Source organism: Haliotis rubra, unplaced genomic scaffold, assembly GCF_003918875.1.
Source record: "Haliotis rubra isolate DU_JTF1 unplaced genomic scaffold, ASM391887v1 Scf138, whole genome shotgun sequence".
In the NCBI taxonomy this organism is placed as follows: domain Eukaryota; kingdom Metazoa; phylum Mollusca; class Gastropoda; order Lepetellida; family Haliotidae; genus Haliotis; species Haliotis rubra.
This window is the reverse complement of record NW_025765314.1, coordinates 1,370,453-1,389,616: the sequence shown is the minus strand read 5'-3', so window position 1 is coordinate 1,389,616 and position 19,164 is coordinate 1,370,453. Positions and strand designations below refer to the sequence as shown.

The following is a 19,164-nucleotide window of genomic DNA, read 5'->3' as shown; positions in this document are numbered from 1 at the left end:
TCTTCAGCTATTTTAACATTGTTTGGTGTCATGCAGAACCACTGATCTTCAGCTATTTTAACATTGTTTGGTGTCATGCAGAACCACTGATCTTCAGCTATTTTAACATTGTTTGGTGTCATGCAGAACCACTGATCTTCAGCTATTTTAACATTGTTTGGTGTCATGCAGAACCACTGATCTTCAGCTATTTTAACATTGTTTGGTGTCATGCAGAACCACTGATCTTCAGCTATTTTAACATTGTTTGGTGTCATGCAGAACCACTGATCTTCAGCTATTTTAACATTGTTTGGTGTCATGCAGAACCACTGATCTTCAGCTATTTTAACATTGTTTGGTGTCATGCAGAACCACTGATCTTCAGCTATTTTAACATTGTTTGGTGTCATGCAGAACCACTGATCTTCAGCTATTTTAACATTGTTTGGTGTCATGCAGAACCACTGATCTTCAGCTATTTTAACATTGTTTGGTGTCATGCAGAACCACTGATCTTCAGCTATTTTAACATTGTTTGGTGTCATGCAGAACCACTGATCTTCAGCTATTTTAACATTGTTTGGTGTCATGCAGAACCACTGATCTTCAGCTATTTTAACATTGTTTGGTGTCATGCAGAACCACTGATCTTCAGCTATTTTAACATTGTTTGGTGTCATGCAGAACCACTGATCTTCAGCTATTTTAACATTGTTTGGTGTCATGCAGAACCACTGATCTTCAGCTATTTTAACATTGTTTGGTGTCATGCAGAACCACTGATCTTCAGCTATTTTAACATTGTTTGGTGTCATGCAGAACCACTGATCTTCAGCTATTTTAACATTGTTTGGTGTCATGCAGAACCACTGATCTTCAGCTATTTTAACATTGTTTGGTGTCATGCAGAACCACTGATCTTCAGCTATTTTAACATTGTTTGGTGTCATGCAGAACCCACTGATCATTGTTTGCAGCTGATCTTCAGCTATTTTAACATTGTTTGGTGTCATGCAGAACCACTGATCTTCAGCTATTTTAACATTGTTTGGTGTCATGCAGAACCACTGATCTTCAGCTATTTTAACATTGTTTGGTGTCATGCAGAACCACTGATCTTCAGCTATTTTAACATTGTTTGGTGTCATGCAGAACCACTGATCTTCAGCTAGATGATCGAAGCGGTTCAGGTGGTGTAATTACATGACTTTTTGTAATTACAGTTACCATTACAGTTGACAGTTACTGGGTCAGATATAATAAACTTCATAGACAATAAGTTGTTTTCAATCTTTGACAAAATACACTATTGAGCCTGAACCTCCGATACACTACAATCTTGTACCTGAACCTCCGATACACTACAATCTTGTACCAGAATCTTTAATGAGCTATATTCTCACACCTGGACCTTTGGCAGACAACAGTCAATCTACCTGTAGTTTGGTCAGCCTGTCCTTTATCTCGGTGACAGTGTCGTGAAACATGGCATAGCCACAGCTGTCGACATGACTCGCCATCATCTGCTTTATCCGGTTGTAGCATCCCATGCCACGTTCTCTACTTGCCATGTCGTAGACCTTCAACATGGCCATCTGTAGAAGTAAACAGTTATATCACAGTGTGTCAGCTCAACATGGCCATCTGTAGAAGTAAACAGTTATATCACAGTGTGTCAACTCAACATGGCCATCTGTAGAAGTAAACAGTTATATCACAGTGTGTCAGCTCAACGTGGCCATCTGTAGAAGTAAACAGTTATATCAGTGTGTCAGCTCAACATGGCCTTCTGTAGAAGTAAACAGTTATATCACAGTGTGTCAGCTCAACGTGGCCATCTGTAGAAGTAAACAGTTATATCACAGTGTGTCAGCTCAACATGGCCTTCTGTAGAAGTAAACAGTTATATCACAGTGTGTCAGCTCAACATGGCCATCTGTAGAAGTAAACACAGTGTTTAACACCGCACCCAGCAATATTCCAGCAATATGATGTCACACTGTAAATATTCTAGTCTGGACAACACGATCCAGTGATCAACAGCATGAGCATAAATCTACGCAAATAGGATACAATGACATCAGTCAACCAAGTCAGTGAGCCTGACCAACCAATAATGTTAGTCATCGTCTCTTACGACAAGCATGGGTTGCTGTAAACCAATTCTAACCCGGATCTTCACTGGTCACCTGGTGATGAAGTCTGTGAAGTTGTGAATAATTCAGAAATTTACCCCTTTGGGGTCAGATGTGATCAATGTTTTGTTCCTCTGTTGTTTCATGCTGCAGTCAGCATTGTTCCAGATCTACCACAGAGACAACTGATAAACTCTTGACCGGACCAACCAGAGGTGAGGTGAGGTGAAATTAGGTTTAACGTCGCGTGCTTGAGAATATTTGGCTCATATGGCGGCGTGCATGCGTGTGTATGTGTATGTCGCGGCTGCTTGTACTAGCCCAGACTGAAGCTGGTTTTATAGTGCTAGCCCACTGAGATACCATGCCACAGTGAAGCATGAATACCCCACTCAGACACATTATACTGACTCGAGCCGACCAGTCCTTGTTGTACCCATTAATGCGGCGCCAGGCAGGGACCAACAAGTACCATATTTTAGCGTCTTTTGGTATGGCGCGGTCGGGGGATCGAACCAGCGACCTTCCGCTCTCTCGGGTGGACGCTCTAACCACTACACCCGCGCCGGACCAACCAGAGGTTGATACAAGCTAGATTTCCCACATCACTGGATACGTAAGCAACCCAAACACTCAGTCGGACCATCCCATTTAGTCATCATGAACTAGATAACAAGGATTCCTTCTAAACTGCAGAATCGTCAACTATATGTACTTTGCATTTAGCATGATCACTGTTCTCCAGTTTACATGTGGAAAAATGACTGGCTTCATATCAGCAGCTTTTACTTGTACCATGATCACATGGTGTTACTGTTACAAATGTACAGTCACCTACAGACCCTGGGAACTCACTGTGCCATGGCACTCTCTCTACAAGAACTGAGAACCTCGAAGTTGCCATGAGAACCTCGAAGTTGCCATCATCCTGTGACTGTTTCACCATCTCAGTTTATTTAGAGTGAGTGAGTTTAGTTTTGTGCCGCTTTTAGCAATATTCCAGCATTATCAAGGCAGGGGACACCAGAAATGGAGTTTATTTAGACAAACAATCCACCAAAGCACGTACCTGTATATTGGGGGTAATGATTCTGGAGATGTCCCTCTGTTCGCTTGTCACATAACCTTTCATCAGATCAACCATTTCATTCAGCTGCAGAGTAATATTGTGCCAATAAGTCTTTCATGTAGAAAGTGATTTTATCAAAGGCTGCACTACATAATATACAAGATTATGATATTGATCAATAACAGCAACCTGTATATTAAATATCGCTCAATAACAGCAACCTGTATATTAAATATCGCTCAATAACAGCAACCTGTATATTAAATATCGCTCAATAACAGCAACCTGTATATTAAATATCGCTCAATAACAGCAACCTGTATATTAAATATTCGCTCAATAACAGCAACCTGTATATTAAATATTGCTCAATAACAGCAACCTGTATATTAAATATCGATCAATAACAGTAACCTGTATATTAAATATCGCTCAATAACAGCAACCTGTATATTAAATATCGCTCAATAACAGCAACCTGTATATTAAATATCGCTCAATAACAGCAACCTGTATATTAAATATCGCTCAATAACACCTGTATATTAACAGCAACCTGTATATTAAATATGCTTAATAACAGCAACCTGTATATTAAATATTGCTCAATAACAGCATTAAATATCGGCTTCAATAACAGCTGTATATTAAATATCAATAACAGGCTCAATAACAGCAACTCAATGTATATCCCTCGGCTCAATAACAGCAACCTGTATATTAAATGGCTCTCAATAACAGCAACCTGTATATTAAATATCCCTGGCAGCAATATATTAAAGCAATAACCTGTATATTAAATATCGCTCAATAACAGCAACCTGTATATTAAATATCGCTCAATAACAGCAACCTGTATATTAAATATGCTCAATAACAGCAACCTGTATATTAAATATCGCTCAATAACAGCTGCCTGTATATTAAATATCGCTCAATAACAGCAACCTGTATATTAAATATCGCTCAATAACAGCAACCTGTATATTAAATATCGCTCAATAACAGCAACCTGTATATTAAATATCGCTCAATAACAGCAACCTGTATATTAAATATCGCTCAATAACAGCAACCTGTATATTAAATATTGCTCAATAACAGCAACCTGAGTGATCAACAAATATTAAATCGCTCAATAACAGCAACCTGTATATTAAATATCCCTCAATAACAGCAACCTGTATATTAAGCGTAGACTGTGATCACTTCTGGTCACCGGGTAAACATCCGTCTCGCCCACATCACCAGAAGGTGATGTCAGCCACCTCTGATTATTGAAGTAAATCCACAGATGAATCTCACGCGAAGAGGGAGGTAGCTGGAAGGGCAGGGTGGGCCTATCATGAGTAGTGCAGGATAAGTATACATATATAAAAATATTTAGACCTTACTAAATTACAACTAATCCTACACACTTACTTCCTGCACATTTATCGGAAAGGCAGGATGGAGGTGTGTGTCATCTGTGGGGATCAGCCTGCATAAAGGTAAACAAAGACAGCTCAGTCAATGTTATCAGAAGTGCTCGGTGGTGGGAAACCGTCGGCACACCTTTAGGAAATGTAGTAAAAGTAGTATGACTCGGTTAACCCAAGCGTTACTCCTTAACTGACACACCCAGTTATTCTCCTTGAACAACTCTTTTCCCATACAGTGTCGGTGCTTCATGGGAAGAAAATGCATGGTGGAAGGTATCTTCATTGCACCTGGAAGAATAGTCAACAGACAGTGACTATTTCTCAGTGGTAATTAAGTGATATAAGGCATGTAGGCTTAAATGGAAAGACCAGCGATTTTTAAAGCGAGATTAGCTTTAGGAAATGCAGTAAAAAGCAGTTTTAAGTGTTGCTCCTTAACTGATTACACCCAGTTGTTTCCCTCGGAACAACTCTTTTCCCTACATGTAGACATCATGCCTTGTGGGAAGAAATATCATGAATGAAGACACCTTGGAATCTGGAAGACTGAGAATTCGACAGAGAGGGATTACATCTCTGTGGTCATTGCGCCTATAAGGCCATGTAATACGCCCAAATGGAAAAGGCACCCGATTTTAAAGCGTTATTAGCTTTAGGGAATGCAGTAAGAAGCATGGACCTGAGTCTATCCAAGTGTTACTCCCTTAACTGACATACCCAGTTGTTTTGCTAAAAACAAGTGTTTGCCACTGATATGACAATGTCCCCACCGCTTAAAGAATGGAATATCTATAATTACTACTTTTTATTTTTGGGTCACATACAAGATGCCTGAAATGACTGGTGTCTGCATAATCACCCAATGTAGGCTGTCAACATACTTTGAAAACATTGGGTGCAAAAGTTTTTTATGAGATATCACCTTTAAAAAGTGGTCAAAGTATCAGCGGTGACCTTGAAGATAAGGTCAAGGTCACCCAAATAAACTGGTGTGTGTTAATGTAATACCCCAATGTAAACTGTCACCAAATTTGAAGACAATGGGTACAACAGTCCATGAGATATCTACGTTAACAAGAGTTAAAAGTGTGAAAAGTGTCGTGGTGACCTTGAAGATAAGGTCAAGGTCACCCAAAATCAACTGGTGTCTGCGTAATCCCCAAATGTATGCAATCACCAAATTTGAAGACATTGGGTACAACAGTCCATGAGATGCCGTGTTAAGAAGAGTTTGAAAAGTGTTCAAAGTGTCGTGGTGACCTTGAAAATAAGGTCAAGGTCACCTACATAAGTTGTATCTGTGAAATCCCCAATGTAGGCTGTCACCAAACTTGAAGACATTGGGTACAACAGACCATGAAATATCAGCGTTAACAGTTAAAAAGCGTGCAAAGTGTCATGGTGACCTTGAAGGAGATAAGGTCAAGGTCACTAAAATAAACTGGTGTCTGGCGTAATCCCCTAATGTAGGCTGTCACCAAATTTGAAGACATTGGGTACAACACTTATGAGATATATCCGTTAACAAGAGTTTGAAAAGTGGTCAAAGTGTCGTGGTGACCTTAAATAATAAGGTCAAGGTCACTCAAATCGACTGGTGTCTGCATAATCACCCAATGTAGGCTGTCACCAAATTTGAAGACATTGGGTACACCATTTCATGAGATATCGCGTTAACAAGAGTTTAAAAAAAGTGGTCAAAGTGTGCGTGGTGACCTTGAAAATAAGGTCAAGGTCACCTAAATCGACAACTAATTCCCCACACGACATCCCACACACAACATTGTCGCCGTGCTTCATTGCGAACAACAATGTAGGATGTGATATTCTTCGGCGTTATAGTTGACCAATGGTCTGAAGCATTGGACTAGAAACATATGGATTATGGATACTAATTGGCAAAGACTGTGTCCGATGGTTGGCGTAGATGTAGGGGAAACCAGACCAGCCGCATTATACGTATGAATAAAGGAAGTCAGTATCCACAAAACACTCGGGGTTTTGCTTACATGCCTCTGACGGCTCGAGTTCGCTTAATGTACAAACTGAGTACACCAGCTGAACACAAAAGGAACACAGGAACATCACGCCGACAACAGACGATAAGGGCGAAATAGAGAACCGTTGATCATTTTGCCCTAGCTGGCAACGGGTCTGTAGTGATGAAATCCCCATAAAATACCCAGAGTTACAGAACCATGACTGCGTCGTTCAAACTGGATCCAATTAACACCAAGAGCACCAAACGCATGACCCATGTCGCTATCGCTGTGCAAGTCTGCAAGGGAAGTGTTCGTGAATGACTTGTAAAACACAAGGCGTAGGCGGTCCAGGACCATGTTGAGAGTCCTGGCGGGTGGTCAAAACTGCAGCTTGGGTACACAAGTGCTGAAAACGAAGCACGGACGGTAACTCCTGTCAATGGGGACTGCTAAAACGAATGGCCACTAACATAAGTGGCAGCCATGTCCCTCCTGAAACGGATTCCGTCTGCTAAAAAAAAACAGGGTGTGTGTGTATTCAGCGGATCCTGCTTCGTGGCAACACAACTGCTCGACCGACTGCCCCTTGTTATACATGTGCCTGATGGGAGTCTAATGTTCATCAGCAATGCAGTAACAATGCGCTGGCTGAAAAGTAATTGGCGCATAATGCCGCCTGCAGATGCAGTGTGTTAATTGAACCGTTCTGGCGTGGGATGAGGATACACTATAGGATGTTTCCCCATCTGGCTAGTTGAAGAGGGGCACGGGACACTAGACTGCTTCAAATCAGAAACCAACCTCTGGTTGATCATCTGGGACCGACTAAATATAGTCGAAGTCAAGTTGTTAATTCTTGATTGGGACGAAAACATTTGGAAGCAAGACTGGAGGACACGTATTTTGCATGTAGCTCCCCCATGAAAAGGCTTAAGCCATCTGCTGCCCAGGCTGACCATCCGGAGACTAGTGTTGGGAATTGGTTAAAATCTCCCTTAATTGATGATTGGTTCATTATAACCGATCAATCATCGAAAATTATTGGTTAGCGTCATTTATCAAATTTTCCTGGTTATTTTTGTTTGCACAAAAGCATAAAGAAAAAAACCATGTAGTTCTTGGGGTTTTCTTTGCAAATTGCACATCTTTAAAGGATGACTAGTATGTTAGGAACATATATTTCTTGTGGTCTTTAAGATAAATTCAATCATGACTTGGAACAAGCTTGTAGTGCTCATGAAATATAACAGACAAAACCAACCTTGTGAAAAATATTGTTAATGCAAAAAGTGTTCCAGAATTGTTTGTCTTCGATTATGAGAAAACATGATTGATTGCTTAGTCGTTTAGTCACTGCGACCAATCTAAGATTAATTCAATTAATCGGACCACCACTACCGGAGACGGAGACACATAAACTGGTATCTCTTTGTGTAGCATTCAGTTTGTGAAAGCGACTCTGTCAGATCCCGATATAGCGTCCGCTAAGATGTACCTGCACCCAGGAATATGCTGAGTTCTCAGACAGACATGGGTGTCGGCTATTACTGGAGAACAGACGGAACTTCTGGAAACAGTAACCTGGTCAAACTCTTGTTAAACCAAACAATTGGGTTGCCTAGGAGACAATGTGCCCAGTGACAGATAGCGAAAAACACTAGTCTGCCTAGAGCTCCAAACTGCTGATTGAGCTCATGACCGAAACCCTGAGATTATCAGATATAGTAAGGGGGCGCCTCAATTCTGCATGGAGGTGCCGACCTAAACGTAGGTGGTTTGGAACTCGCTCAGTCAAGGGGACTGCAGGTAGGACATCTATGGGCGAGTCCACTACAAGAAAAAAAAATACTGAGGTTAGTGAGGCAGGAGACCGACATGTTGAAGAATGTCCGCCGAACAGCACACAGGGGATGAGGGCTTAAAACTTGTACCTGCCGGATTCCGAATGAGGATCCTGTCTACTTAAAAGAGGCTTCAAATGCACGTCAGTGTGTGTGATGGTACAAGGTCCGAAACGTCCCGGTTGACAAGTCAACCCAGTATAGAACAAACTTTATGGATAACAACTTCTTTTTATTCGTGAGTGCGACGTTTCGATACAGATTCTTGTACCGTTGGCAAGCATAACCCAGCTAATTAGCCCAGCTAGTATAAAGACGTATGGTGGCGTTGGATCTCGAAGGCGCCGTACAGCTGGTAGTGCCGTACAGGCGCTATATCTAGTAGAAAAAACGGACAGGCGCTGGAGTGAGTAGGCGCCGTTTTATAGGTGTCGTGCAGGCGCTATATCTGGTGGAACCACTGGACAGGAGCTGGAGTGCGCAAGTGAGTATGGTGTTATAGGAGCCATACAAGCGCTGGATCTGGTGGAAACGCCATACAGGCTCTCTAGTGGGTAAGTATGGATTACAGGTGCCGTAAAGGTGCTGGATCAGGTAGACCAGACATTTGCTGTAGTCAGGAACGAAGCTGGAACAGGTAGGTATGGCGACGGAGACGCTGACACCAACTGCTGAACGCCGAGGTCGTAGTCGATGTGGTAGATGCGCCGTACTGGCGCTGCAGTCCCTGCTAACTAGGTCAAGTGTGGAATGGATGTCGAAACATCCAGTGACTGCTGAGCATGCGACACATGCATGGATCTTAGGCGTCAGGAGTATGATACCTGCCATGGAAACTCTGAAAACAACAACCTGGAGAATACGGAGTGCCAGACACCCTATAGTTAGTGGACATCAAGTGGCAAGTATCTGGGTGCTTGCCATAGTCGACGTTGGTGTTGGACCTGGCGCTTCATAGATGGAAAAAAGGTCTTAAGATGATATATTAAGACAGCGCAACAAGCACATTCATCCATGTGAAAAAAACTGGGAAAAACACGGAAAAGTGCAATTCAAACAGTATGAATGAAGGCACTTATGAGATACCCCGCCTTACAAACTATACAGCATGTGCCGTACAGAAACTGCAACATAGCAGAAACCCCCAGCAAACATTCAGTGAAAAACATTACAATAGTAATGAGCAACACACAGGGAAACAGCATAATTTAGAACAAAAGTCTCACAAATACTGACAAAAACTGGAGACCAGAATTAAGGCTTAATATACGATAATAGTATAACAAATAAGCATGAGCCAAGAACAAGCCACTACGAATACATCGTAGCCACGTGTTCTGAATGGCGAAGTGACCGATAATAATAATGAAAACTATCGTGTTTAACACAAACACCATCAGTACAACAGTACTACATAAAAGAAACAGAAGGGTAATACCTACACCCTCTGAAACACAAAGGAAAACATCCACAAGTCAGTTTATTATCAATAAACACAATTCATAGGATACAAATCAGTCGAGCTGGCAAACCACACGTCTTGTTAGGCGTGCGAAAAGCAATAATCTGAGGTGGCTGATGTCACCTTCCGGTGATGCGTGCGCAGACGGATGTTTATCCGAGACCAGGAAGTTATCACAGTCTACGCTTTTCAACATCAATCGTCTGGCACAGCCACGTTTCGAGTCGTAAGCAATAAGTGCAGGAAGTAAGTAGTGCAGGATTAGTTAAAAATACTTTATAATGCAACAATCTTACATAAATGTAAACTCACCTTTGCAGTGGCATTCCCGAAGAATTTGAAGCATGACAGTGTCTATCTGAAGTTTGTCAAAGCCACCAAGAGCCAAGTTGTTCTTGACATCTTCGTTGAAGGTTCCCAGTGCTGCCATCATGGAAGTTTTCACCTTCTCCAGTGTGCACCAGAAGAGTGACCTGAAACATTTTGTATCATCACAAGAAGCCAGGAAACTGAATAACTACACAGGGATCTAGGCATCTGCCATTGATAAGAAACGGAGAAACTCAACATCTTATGACATTCTCCAGAAATGCGAAAAAAAAAATCTCTTTAAATCAACCTACAATCAGAAGCATTTGTGATTCTTTCAGCAAAGCACCTTAGACTGGTTTAGTTATGATATAGGGCACAATACAATATTTTTATATCATCATTATTATTGTTTTGCAGATTAAAGATGAAAATGCAGCAGAGTGGGTTCGGGTGATCCTGGCACAATCAGGCTGGTAAGGCTCATCATCAGCTCAGGGCCGTCGCCCCCTCTACACGCTGCCCAGACAGCGAATGGGACTTCTCCCAGGAAACACTTCCTAGTCGAACCCACCAAGCACTTTCCGGAGAATATGAAGGCTCCCCAACACTGCAGCCTTCTGCATTACCCAGATTGTCAGAAGGGCTGTGCTCCCGGTGGAGAACCCGGGCACTCTCCTGATCTGCGCCAAGAGATCAGGAGGTACCAAACCAAGGGCACTGAGAACAATGGGGAGCCTGAAGACAGTGTACTTGGGATGCAAGAGAGACATTTCAAACTCGAGATCCGCATATTTATCATGCTTTTCCTGAATCTTGCCAATCACATTGCTGTCAAAAGGGACAGAAAATTCAATGATATAAATAAATTCATTGGCTTTATCAAAAAGGACAAGATCAGGTTTGTTGGCAGGAATTCTTCTGAGGCTGTGTATGGGCCTATTCCACAGAAGTATGAAAGCATCATTTTCCATGACGGGCTGGACATGTTCAGGGTCGTACCATGGATGGACCTCGGAGTCAAAGCCACACACATGGCGGAGACGGTAGTAAAAGCAACGAGCCATGCCATCATGTCGTTTAAGATATGCTGTTTGTGCCAAAGAAGGGCATCCACTGACAAGATGTTGGACAGTCTCTATAAATTCATTACATAGTCAACATTTCATATTGATATTTTCTTTAAGAATCACATTTAGGCGATTACGACTGGGAAGTGACTGGTCCTGAGCAGCAAAAAGGAAGCGCTCAGTTTCACATTTGAGACCAGCCGACTTCATCCAGGCGAAGGAGTCGGTGGGATTGCTTCCACACACTGCATGTACACACGATGCAATGGCTTCTCAGAAAGCTTCTGGATAAATGACCGACTCTGGGCAGACTTGGTGAAGGACTTCACCTGGTTTACACCCATCGCTTGGCACGCTTGAAATAGCTGTGGAATTCCTAGCTTTCATCATGAGTCTTGACATGCATCACCAGAGGATCATCCGATAAATAAATATGTGCAAAAGTACACACTTAAATTTTATCATGAAATGCCTCCACATTAATCAAACCCCGACCTCCAGAATTGATTGGCATGTATAAACGGTTAAGAGAGGAACGAGGGTGGTGGGCTCTGTTATCAGACATGATCCTTCTGGTCAGGCGGTCAAGACTCTGGATGTCTTGTTTTGTCCAATCAACTACTCCAAAGGAATAGGAGAGGACTGGCACAGCAAAAGTATTGGTGGTTTTGACCTTGTTTTGAGCATTTAGCTCTGAGCTCCAGATTTTCTTTAAGCGAGATTTGTACTCAGCCCAAAGTTTTTCTTGAATCTGGGCATTCTGGAGCTTGTCTCGAACTTGCATTCCAAGATAGGTGTAGGCCTGATCTTCCACAAGATGCTCAATAACTCCTCCCCTTGTAACTTGACCGATCCATCATTAACTACCTTGCCACATTTCAAATGCAGAGTATTACATTTGTCGAGCCCAAATGTCATGCCAATATCATTAGAAAAGGACTCGACAAGGAGTACCTGTTCTTTCAAACTGGTATCTCCTTTGGCAAGGAGCTTGATGTCATCCATGTAAAGGAGATGAGTAAGCGGTGTTGGGGATCTGTGCTGAGGAGGTCCGGGATGGTAACCCTCCTCTCTGTTGAGCAGAAAGCTCAAAGGATTTAGAGACAAACAAAAAAGCAAAGGACTGAAGGAGTCCCACTGGAAAATTCCCCTTCTGATTTGAATGGATTTCGAAGTCTGCACCTGCCCTTGTGAGTACATCTCAAGTTGAGTCGACCAGCAACTCATTAAAGACTTGAGTAAATCAAGTAGTCGCTCAGGGAGGTCAATACAATGAAGAGACTTCAGAATCCATTCATGAGGGACAGAGTCGTATGCTTTCTTGTAGTCAATCCAGCACATGGAGAGGTTGCGGTGATATGTTTTAGCCTCTTCCAAAATCATTTTCTGTACAAGAAGTTGATCCTTGCACCCTCAACATCCCTTTCTCGCTCCCTTCTGCTCTCTGTAAATTTTATCATTGGAAGAGCAGTAAGATGACACGAGACTTGTTAAACACCCTGTGAAGATTTTATACTGAGTATTCAAACATGTGGTAGGGCGGAATTTTGGGGACCAGTCAAGTCTCCTTTCTTGGGAAGGAGTATTGTGCGACCTTTGCAGAACCATGGAGGAACAGTGAAACAGTGAAGTAATGGTGTTTGGACACAGGGGAACAGTTTCCAATACCAGTTTCGAATGCCATCAGGCCCTGGAGCTGTATTAGATTTAGACTTTTTGATGACACTTTTCAGGCAATCTGGTGGGATGTAACAGACAAACGACCTAGTTACTTTCTCATGCATTGCATGGTCATAATCACAGACCCATGGTGCCTCCATGTTACAGTCGCTGGGTACAGACCACAACTATTTCCAGAACCTCTCATTGGCATCCATGGGAGGCCGCTTATCATGCTCACCATCACCGTTGTTTTAAGTTGCCTGTTAAAGTGTTTTTCATTATTTCTAAAATGTTTATTTTGTTTGATGAATTTATTTTTCTTTTCCCATTTTTTCTTTCTTTCAGTCCAAACCTTTATTTTTGCCTCAAGGGAATCGGCAATTTGGAGAAGTATCTTTTCTTTGGTTGTCCTATATTGTAATTTTAATTTTCTCCAAGTTGACTTTTGTCGTTTAGACATGGGACTCCCTGATGATCTTAACTTCAGGCAAAGCTCTATCCAGGAAATGTATTTTCTAGTTTCTGTTAATTTCTCTTGAAACCGGTTTTTCTTTGGTGTATTGTTCTTAGGAGTGGATGTTCTTTATTTGGAAACTGTGTGAAGTTCCTCCAAGGTTCGAGCGGCAGCATAGACACAACAATTAACTTCATGTAATGAACAGTCCGCAGAAAGTGTCATAAAAATAATGTCATTTAATAAATTAATTTCATTTTTGGGAAACGATTCAGTTGTTTGTTTAATTGGCCTCCGTTTTTCTAAAGGTAAATCAGATATCTCATCATAAATAGAATGAAACAAAATGTACACAGGATTTTCGGAAATATCTGCAACTGAGGAAGAGGAAAAGAAAGAGTGAGGGTCCGAAATTTCGGGGCTAGTTGGCTCTATGCTGGAAGAGTTTCCATCAAGAAGAGGAGAGAGGTTAACACGGACGTCCATCAGAAGTTTTGGGTCTGCTACCACTTGAACATTCTGCTCATGCAAAGGTTCCTGACGGGCACCAGTTGTGGGTTTAACTGGCTCACGGGGCATGAGATTTTTAAGCCGCCGGAATTGATCTTGGAGATTTTGCTCCGTCAGGAAAGCATACATGGGCATGGCATTGTCCCAATGCAGCTTAAGCGACTTGCCGTTTATTCGTGGATTATCAGGCCACCCTGTCGCTCTCGCACACTCAAGTAGTGTGGTTCTAAAATGGTTTGACCAAGATAGTCTTGATCGGGCACTGTGCCTTCCCCTTGGGCAAGTCCCATCTCCAGTGTGGTTGGTTTGACTACCGGAGGAAGGCTGACTTGGCTGCGGAAGTGAAAGATTGATTTCTTTTTCTCTGTTTGTAACCCATTAAGAAAATCAGCTTCGGGGGGTCAGCCCTAACTGGGTGATGTACATTCAGTTCAGGGAATATAATTCCCCTATCTAGGCCCACCACGAAGAGACGTACATCATCAGGCCCCTATTATTATTATTATTATTACTATAAAGCACCTGAGGGTAACCTAAGTATATCATCACGAAGGTAATCAGATGTCAATATCTGCATGTTTGGGACTAATAACAACACTAAAAGCAAGATTTGAATGCTTATTCAGCCAAAACAATTTTGATACTGTAAAAATACTGCCGTTAATATGCCGCCACATAAATTCGACTGATGAATCCAAGACAAAATCGCATCTCGATATCAATGTGTAATAGTGTAATTACATGTAGTAATACAATGTCTTCTGGGAGATTTACAGGGTATGTATTTAATCCTTGCCATGACACATTATTTAAAACAAACAGAAAATAGCAAGAGTAGTGTACTTCCACAAAACTTTGAAACTAGTGAAAACAACAGTCCAGCGCATCACAGGACTCACCCAAACACCTGGCTCCAGCTGCTTGCGACAGCTTCCAGGAGGGGTTGTGCCAGGTCAGTGTTGAAGTCAATGACTCCAGCCGTCGGCGAGCTATACTTGCCCTGCCTTGAAACCGTTGCTCGATACGTCATGAAAGCCAGGCCACCAAGGCGCCGGTTTTCTTTGTTCACCTGCAATAGTGACTTAGGACTAAGAATGAAGAGATACCAACCCCTACATGCATTCTGGTAATCACTAGCAATCACCATTAGCGTGCATCTTGTTCATTTCATCTGATCACCCAGGGTTCTCAAAATCTCATACGAAGAGAATCTCACCCGACTGTCTTTTGATATCAAACATATCACCACGGGTCATTAAAGTAACAAATATCGAGGCTTGCCGAGCATAGTTTTACTTGTATCAATGAGTGCTGATATATTTGACATCAGAAGACACGAGGGTGAGATTCTATTTATCATCAAAAATCACTCTTCATTAGTTTTCAATAAAATATGTACATCTCTGAACACGGTTCTGCCGTTAGACTTGCAGTGCAGCGATGTCATAGCATTGTGATGTCATCAAGTTCATGACATCATAGCATTGTCAGGGCACTGTACAAAATCTACTGTCAAAATGATATCTCCTAGGAGACATTGTTTGATTTCACACAAGCAATATCTCCTGTGGAACACAGTTTTGGATGATAACCAGAGTTGCATCCCTAGCTCATGCCAGAACCCTGTGATTGTGGGTTTGTGGCATGTGGTTCACACAGAACTGTTCTGCAACAGTCCTAATGATTGGCATGTATGCACACCCACCTTGCTACCCCACCTGTCACTGGTGGTCCGAGCTCTCTGACCCGCAAGCTGGGATCCATCTTTTATGATGGGATTTAGGCAGCGGTCAAACAGATCTCGGATGTCTTTGCTCAGCTGGGATACGATTGGGTCGATCTTCTGCAGAAGGTCTGTCACGTGCTTCGTCACAACAGGCTGAACTTTGCCACCTCCCTGGGTATATTACAGTAAATGTTGTAAACAAATGGGGGACTCTCAGGACCGGTGTCCATTTTCTGAATTTTTCTAGACATTCTTATTGATATGTGTGTGAAGCTTAGACATTGTCCTTGCCCGAGATATACATCCTGTTCGTTGAACCAGCAGTCACACTGTGCTACTGAAGGGACTTACATCAAAGTCGCTGGACACTGTACACAGCAATTTGCCAGCTTAATGACAAGTTAACCAGATGATCCACAGCTAGTATATCACTGTATATCAAACTCAGAATAGGTCTCCAGAGCCTCATGCCCAGGAGCCGACGAAACGTTGTCCAAAAGGTTGATTATCAGTAACACAGCATATGTCATCTTTCATGGTATCAAAGAACAGTTCACCTACCTTTTATAAAGAGTATTCACATTAATATATACAAACAATATGTAATAATGTAGTCTTGCCATAAAAATGTAATTTTTTGAGTAAAATTGATATTTTATACTTATCCTGACTCATGCTCTTTTTGCTTGTCTCCTTCCTCTTGCGAACATAGTGGAACACTTGTATCTCCCTAATTGAAGTTCCCTTCAATGTAAAATCACTAATTAGTACACCACGAGTTACCTCCCTTCCACAAGCGCGGGAACGAGGGCGCCACCTCTACCCATGTACTCTCCCTATACCAACATTTGAATTTACAGGGAAATCCAAAGTGTTATTTGGGGAGGATGGGAGGGTTGACTCATGAGTCAGGATAAGCATAAAATATCAATTTTACTCCATATTTTTCCTACCCATGTGCCTCACTCTCTCCTCCATATACTGAGCCCAACATTTGAATTTACAGGAAATCCAAAGTGTTATTTGGGGGGAGGATGGGAGGGCTGACCTCATGAGTCAGGATAAGTATAAAATATCAATTTTACTCAAAAAAATTACATATTTTTCCTTATCCTGACTCATGCTCTTTTTGCTTGTAGAATCCAACAGAGCGGAGGTGGGAATATATAATACTTTGGATTTTAATAATTAGTGATTTGAACTGTGATGATTGTAATAACCCTATGGGAACTTCATAAAGGCACTGAATTGATGAATTCCTGCTGCTAACTTATCAGCTGCCATATAAAGGTTATTACAATGTACTTATTATGATAAAGTATATATAACATTAATACAATGCTTAAGACTAATAGACTTAAGCTTGTTAATATGCTAGTATAAACTCCTTAGAGTTTGTTAGCTAAATTACTTTAAAATATAAACATAGTACTAAGCTTAAGATATGATTAAACTTAAGGTAATTATATAATAGCAAAACTCTTTTAGAGTTTGTTAGTTAATGTACTTATATGATATAGACATAGTGCTGAGCTTAAGATATGAATAAGCTTTAGCTACCTATATAATAGCAAAACTCTGTAGAGTTTGTTAGCTAATATATTTTTACAATATGAGTATAGTACTGTGCTTAAGATATAATTAACTTAAGCTACATATATAATAGCCAAAACTCTGTAGAGTTTATTAGCTTATAGATTTATAATGTAACCATAGTACTAAGCTTAAGATAAGATTAGACTTAAGCTAAATGTATATAGCAAAAACCTCCTTAGAGTTTATTAACTAATATACTTTTATGTTATAACCATAGTACTGAGCTTAAGATATAATTAAACTTAAGCTATATATATAATAGCAAAACTCGTAGAGTTTTGTTAGCTAATACATTTTATAATGTAACCATACTGCTTAAGATATGATGAAACTTAAGCTAATTGTATAATAATAGCAAAACCCTTTAGAGTTTGTTAGCTAAAATACTTATATGATATAAACCTAGTATTGAGTTTATGAAGGAAACCTTAAGCTACATATATAATAGCAAACACTCCGTAGAGAGTTTGTTAGCTAATATACTTATATGATATAAACATAGTATTGAGCTTTGAAGGAAACCTTAAGCTACATATATAATAGCAAAACCTCGTAGAGTTTGTTAGCTAATATACTTATATGATATAAACATAGTATTGAGCTTAAGATTTGAAGGAAAACTTAAGCTACATATATAATAGCAAAAACTCCGTAGAGTTTGTTAGCTAATACAAGTTATAATGTAACCATAAAGTTTAAATTATGATGAAACTTAAGCCAATATATAATAGCAAAAAACTCTTTTAGAGTTTTGATAGCTAATATACCTATATGATATAAACATAGTATTGCGCTTAAGATATGAATAAGCTTAAGTTACATATATAATAGTAAAAAACTCCGTAGAGTTTGTTAGCTAATACATGTTATAATGTAACCATATTGCTTAAGATATGATGAGCCTTAAGCCAAATAGCAAAAACTCTTTAGAGTTTGTTAGCTAATATACTGATATGATATAAACATAGTACTGAGCTTAAGATATGAATAAGCTTAAGCTACCTATATAATAGCCCAAACTCTGTAGAGTTTGTTAGCTTATATATTTTTACAATCTGAGTATAGTACTATGCTTAAGATATAATTAAGTTAAGGTAAATATATAATAACCAACTCTGTAGAGTTGTTAACTTATATATTGTATGATGTAATAATCATAGTACTGTGATGATAAAAAGAACTTAAGCAAATTATATATAGCATGTAGCTATTTAGTACTGTTATAAGATAAGTAGAAATCTGTAAGATTGACTTATCTTCTCCGAGGAACTGTCAACTGTTGTGCGAGGACCATGGGATCGAATTGGTGGATACCTGAGACGTCCTCGGTGATGATATCTCTCAGATAATGGTTGGCAACCACCATATCGGATCTCCAGAAAATAAACCCTCCATTATTTCAAATAATATTGTGTAGATCAATTGTAGAAGTTAGCGCTCTAATATCATGAGTATTAAAAGCTCATGGAGGGTCGGATTGGGTCCATCCGTCTTGTATGCACGTAGTATGACAGTTCTGATCCAAACGGAGATATAGTACGTGAGATTTCATTCTGCGTAAGTTGATGATAGAGGAAATAATCTGTTGTATTATTCCCTTCTGTTTGTTTCGGTGGAGATAAATTTACAGTGCTCTTGCTGGCCATCGTGATAGAATCATCGTATCATGGAGTCCAAGTATGTCATCCAGGCGTGTTCATAAACCTCACTTGTGAGGTGTTGGAGTACTATATTCAGATCCCCAAGTTGGAGGGTGAAACTTCCGTTTTAATTCTCCAATCAGAAAGTTTAAGTAGGTTTACTAACCATCTAGTTGTGTTAGTAGCTTGATTATGAAATTCAGCTGTAGTCTGAGACGCTGTGGATTTAGATCCACTTGTATCCCGCCGTCTAGGTTATTCGCCGCGTAAGTCCTTGACGATGTAGGTGCACAACCAGGTGTGTC

At 40.6% G+C, this 19,164-nt stretch overlaps 1 protein-coding gene and 1 long non-coding RNA gene across 2 annotated transcripts in view; both read right to left on the bottom strand.

The window, feature by feature from the left end:
* Positions 1-1,528: 1,528 nt before the first annotated feature.
* The window catches only part of LOC124268440, a 39,128-nt gene continuing 21,492 nt past the window's right edge, over positions 1,529-19,164 (bottom strand). Inside the window, exons 7-11 of the mRNA XM_046703399.1 lie at positions 15,603-15,794; positions 14,797-14,966; positions 10,205-10,365; positions 3,187-3,270; positions 1,529-1,577 (exon numbers count right to left, since the gene is read on the bottom strand). Coding sequence (XP_046559355.1) covers positions 3,263-3,270; positions 10,205-10,365; positions 14,797-14,966; positions 15,603-15,794 — 531 coding nt within the window. The 3' untranslated portion in view covers positions 1,529-1,577; positions 3,187-3,262. The remainder of the gene's footprint in view (positions 1,578-3,186; positions 3,271-10,204; positions 10,366-14,796; positions 14,967-15,602; positions 15,795-19,164) is intronic.
* LOC124268415 lies at positions 9,891-10,129 on the bottom strand. The gene is made up of 2 exons (XR_006896271.1): positions 10,016-10,129; positions 9,891-9,969 (listed from the first exon to the last, which is right to left on the bottom strand). It is a non-coding gene; the product is annotated as an uncharacterized LOC124268415 (long non-coding RNA).